The 3,969-nt window shown below is 59.7% G+C and overlaps 1 protein-coding gene across 1 annotated transcript; it reads right to left on the bottom strand.

Moving 5' to 3' along the window:
• Positions 1-1,967: 1,967 nt before the first annotated feature.
• LOC124233211 (interferon-induced transmembrane protein 3-like) lies at positions 1,968-3,417 on the bottom strand. Its single transcript, XM_046650376.1, has 2 exons — positions 2,865-3,417; positions 1,968-2,307 (listed from the first exon to the last, which is right to left on the bottom strand). Exons 1-2 carry the CDS (start codon positions 3,111-3,113, stop codon positions 2,158-2,160), a joined length of 399 nt encoding a protein of 132 aa, XP_046506332.1. The 5' UTR covers positions 3,114-3,417; the 3' UTR covers positions 1,968-2,157.
• Between the last annotated feature and the right edge of the window lie 552 nt (positions 3,418-3,969).

Here is a 3,969-nt window from a genome sequence, read left to right as displayed (position 1 = left end):
AGCAACTCAGCCAATGAGAAACCATCACCACCCTGAACTCCTGCTTTTCTCCAATGGATTTTTATTTAAAGTAACTACTCCCAATTTCCTTCAATTTCCCTATAAAATAACGTTCCTCTCCTTTGTTGGATTTGCCTGTGGTCTTCGAAAGTGCACATATTCTGAATTCCTATTCTTTGGCTCTTTCTGAATAAACTCATTTTGCTGGTAAAGTAACTGGCTGTTTTATTGTTAAGGTTGACACTCCCACTGGTGGGAAGCCTGCAGGAGATCTGACTCACGGAGCCCACAGTTCACCTTCGGCGAGAAAGCCCCAGCGGTCCCTGCTCTCCTGGAGGAGGAGAAATCCCTGCTCTGACCTGGAACTCAGCTCCCTTCCCTAGTTCTGTCATGGCCTCCAGACGTGTGAGGACTTGGGGGTGCTCCAGGGTAGACCCTGCCCGCAACCAGCTGGGCAGATGCAGTGGGAGCTGGGGAGGCCACAGCCCTGCATCCACCCTGTGCAACGGGACCCCAGCTGTGGATCCTCCACACCCCTCAGCCACACCCCTCAGCCACACCCTGTTATCTGCCCCCAAAAGCAGCACCCTAACTCCAGGAGGTGGCCAGTGGGTTGGGGTCTTCTGGGGGAACATAGGAGTGCACGGGGGACACCCCTTATCCCCAGTAGTCCCAAGCATAGAAGCACAAGGAGGGACGGGCCCAGGGAAGGTAGGTCCTGGGGGAAGGGATGCTGACAGACTCACCCCTCTGGGTCCAGGAAGGACTCACTCCGAGGATAGCAGGGGCACAGCGCCCCCTGCCAACTGACAGGTGGACCCAGTTGGGATGACCCCGACCCCGGCCCTAGAGGACAGGTGGGGCCCACATTCTCCTGTCAGACAGCCGTCAAGAAGGGCGCTCAGCCTAGGGCCTAACCCCATCTGAGCTTCGGTGACTTGGGATGAGGCTCCTGCTGGGGGGTGACCCTGTCGTGCACCCCGCGAACAGCCCCTGATCATGACCTTTGAGAAGCTGTGGGTGGGGCAGGAGGCACCAGGCAGGTGCAACTGCAGGTCAGCTGGAAGGTCCTGGCCGCTGACCGCTGGGCTCGTGAGGGCCCCGCAGCGAGCAGCCTTAGTCCTCGGAGCCACACGGCCAGCTCTGGTTCCGAAGAGGTCCTGTGTCACCTGGGGTTGGGCGGGGCTGAGGGTCGTGGCCATGCTGTGGGCGGGGCGGGGCAGGCCGTGTGGGTGGGGCCGGTGGGTGGGCTGGTCGGACAGGCTCGAGGCCGCAGAGATGAGCCACGTTCCCGGAAGGCTTTTCTAAACCGCACTCGGGAGAGTGTGTTTCTTCTCGCTTTGCCTGGAGTGAGCTTGGAGGAAGACGGCCTGCCGGCCTCCTGAAGATGCCCAGTCCGGGTCTGGTCCTGAGGGGCCGAGGGCAGTGAGGACAGATGCGCTCCTGGGTGGAGGATGGTCCAGCCACTGTGTCTATGGGGGCCAGGGTTGGGGTTACTTGACCTGGGTCTGGCTATCCTCAGGCAGGGGACACCGTGAGCCCCTCATCCCTCAGAGTGAGTCTTTCCCAAGCCCAGAGGGGCTGTCTGCCAGTGTTCCCTCCTCCAGGACCCACCTTCCCTGGTCCTGTCCCCCTTGGTGCCCCCGCACATGGGACCCTCAGGGAGAGGGGCACCCGGTGCACTCCCATGGCCCACCCTGGGGACTTTGCCCACCATCAGTCTACTGGCATTAGGACGCTGATTTTCGGGGCACATAACAGGGTGTGGGGGAGATAAGGAGGGGACCCTGGCAGACCCGCCCCTCTGGGCCCCGGAAGGACTCACTCAGAGCAGGAGAAGGGTCAGTAGTGTTCCCTCCCAGCAACCAGTGCAGAGTTGGGTCACGTGATCCCGACGAGGGCCCCTGTGACAAGTGGGGCCACCTCCCCAGAGGGCAGCCATCATGAATGGTGATAGCACAGCACTGTCACAGGCAACTGCACTTTATTGAATCCAGGTGTAGACAGGTGTGTCTGCACAAACTGCTGTATAAAAGGGTATGGGCAGGCAGGCAGGGCCAAAGCCCCAGGATGCTGGGCCAGCAGGCTATGGTGGGGACAGGGCCGGGGCAATGGGCAGGTAGAAGTAGCCTCTGCCCTCCTGCAGGCCCTTTATTGTCACATGAAAATTATCAGGCAGACAACCCCCACGATGAATCCGGTGCTCAGAAAGAGGCCCAAGACCAGGGCCCAGATGTTCAGGCACTTGGCGGTGGACGCATAGCTCTGGGCCCCAGTCACGTCGCCCACCATCTTCCGGTCCCTAGACTGGGGGAGAAGACACAGTGAGAGGGACCTGGAGGGGGTCTGGGAGAGCCAGCTGAGGCGACTCAGGTCCTTCCCTGCCTGGTCCCTGCCCAGAGCAGCCTGCACCTGCCCTTCACCCAGATGGGGCCACCCCGTCCCGTCCCCTGGAGCCTGAGCAGCACCGTGCCCCGTGGGCCCTCCCAGCTGGGCCTCCATCTCCTTCCTCACAGACTCAGCCTCTCCAGGAGGCCTCAGGCTCCTCCTCCCTCTGCTCTGGCCTCTTCACTGGCTGCTCGCCCCGCAATGGGGCAGCGTTCCCTGTGAGTCCCTTTGTTCCTTCCGAGAGATCCTTAGAGCCCCATCCTGAGTCTGAGGGATGTAATTTCTGGTTTGGTCAGTAGAGGAATTCCCTGGAGTCCTGGGGACAAAGTCAGACCCTGGCCATGGCCATGCACCTCACGCAGCCCCATTGTGATCTACACACACAGACACAAGGCCTCCCCACAACCCAGGTGCCATCTGGGTGGGGAACCTAGCAGGTTGACACACTTTCTGGAGATGCGCCATGCACCACCCACCTTCACGGAGTAGGCAAAAGCCACGAAGCCCAGGCAGCACCAGTTCATGAAGATGCTATTGAACAGGGACCAGACGATGTGGTCGGGCACGGAGGTGTCACTGCGGATGTTGATCACGGTGGTCGTCACGGGAGCTGAGCTCCGGGGTGCCCCCAGCACGGACACCTCATGCTCCTCCTTGATCATCTCATAGGTTGGGGGGACACCAGTGTGGACGCCACTGACAGAGGTCTGGAAAGTGTGGTTCATGGTGCCGGGATGGAGCGAGCTGTGGTCTGGACAGCTGGATGGTGCTCAGTGGGTCTTCTCTTTCCCCAGTAGTTTCGGTTTCTCTGAAGTTTCCTTTTCCTGGCTTTGGGGTATTGCGAATTGGCTGGACACCAGGAGGGCGGAACAAATGACTGAGTGTCAAATTACACTATGGCAGGGTTGGAGGAAGGGCTGTGATCTAAGGGTGGCTTCCTGTCCCAGGCAGTCAGGTCAGGTCCTGTCTCTGCGGACCCACCTCCTCCTTTAGGGCTGTGGATTGGCCCTGGGGACGTTTCCCCAGCCTGACAGTCACCCATCCTCTCCCCCAGCCCAGCCCCAAGCCTGCTGCAGAACCTCACTGTCCCCAGGCAGGGCCCCCACCAGGCCCTCATTGGGACTCCACACTCCAGGCCCCGAAGGACTCCCTCTGCCCCCACCCCCAGAGCCCACACCTGGGCAGTCCCACGCCTCCTCTCTGAAGTCTGTTGTTCTTTCCTCCCTCTGCCTCCAGGCCGCAGGTGGGGTCTGGGTGTTGCTGTGACACGCTCTTACTTGATACCATCCCTGCTATCAGTTCCCCTACAGTGACCCCAGCAAGTATGAGGTTAAAACTAAAAGCACACATTCCCAGGTCCCTGGGTCTTTAGTTATACTCATGTGTAAATGTCTGTCTCTTTAACCTGTGACTCCCTGGGCTTTACCAACAAATAGAAGTTGCACATTGTTCAAGCCCCGGTGGTCTCGCCCTGGGCTCCCACTAAAGCTGTGGCTCATCACAGGCCCCGGAGCTTCTTTTACAGAGAAACTGACGTCAGAGAACATCAGGAAAGTGAAACCTCCCGGGCCCAACTCCTCA

Source organism: Equus quagga, unplaced genomic scaffold (genome assembly GCF_021613505.1).
Source record: "Equus quagga isolate Etosha38 unplaced genomic scaffold, UCLA_HA_Equagga_1.0 160593_RagTag, whole genome shotgun sequence".
NCBI classification, from domain to species: Eukaryota; Metazoa; Chordata; class Mammalia; order Perissodactyla; family Equidae; genus Equus; species Equus quagga.
The sequence above is the reverse complement of the archived record's forward strand: the minus strand, read 5'-3'. Positions and strand labels throughout refer to the sequence as shown.

Bases quoted from the DNA above. Each gene is read 5' to 3' on its own strand.
- LOC124233211 (XM_046650376.1), bottom strand. From the start codon at position 3,113: ATGAACCACACTTTCCAGACCTCTGTCAGTGGCGTCCACACTGGTGTC. The intron at 2,308-2,864 runs GTGGGTGGTGCA...CTTCTCCCCCAG, and splicing joins CTTTTGCCTACTCCGTGAAG to TCTAGGGACCGGAAGATGGT.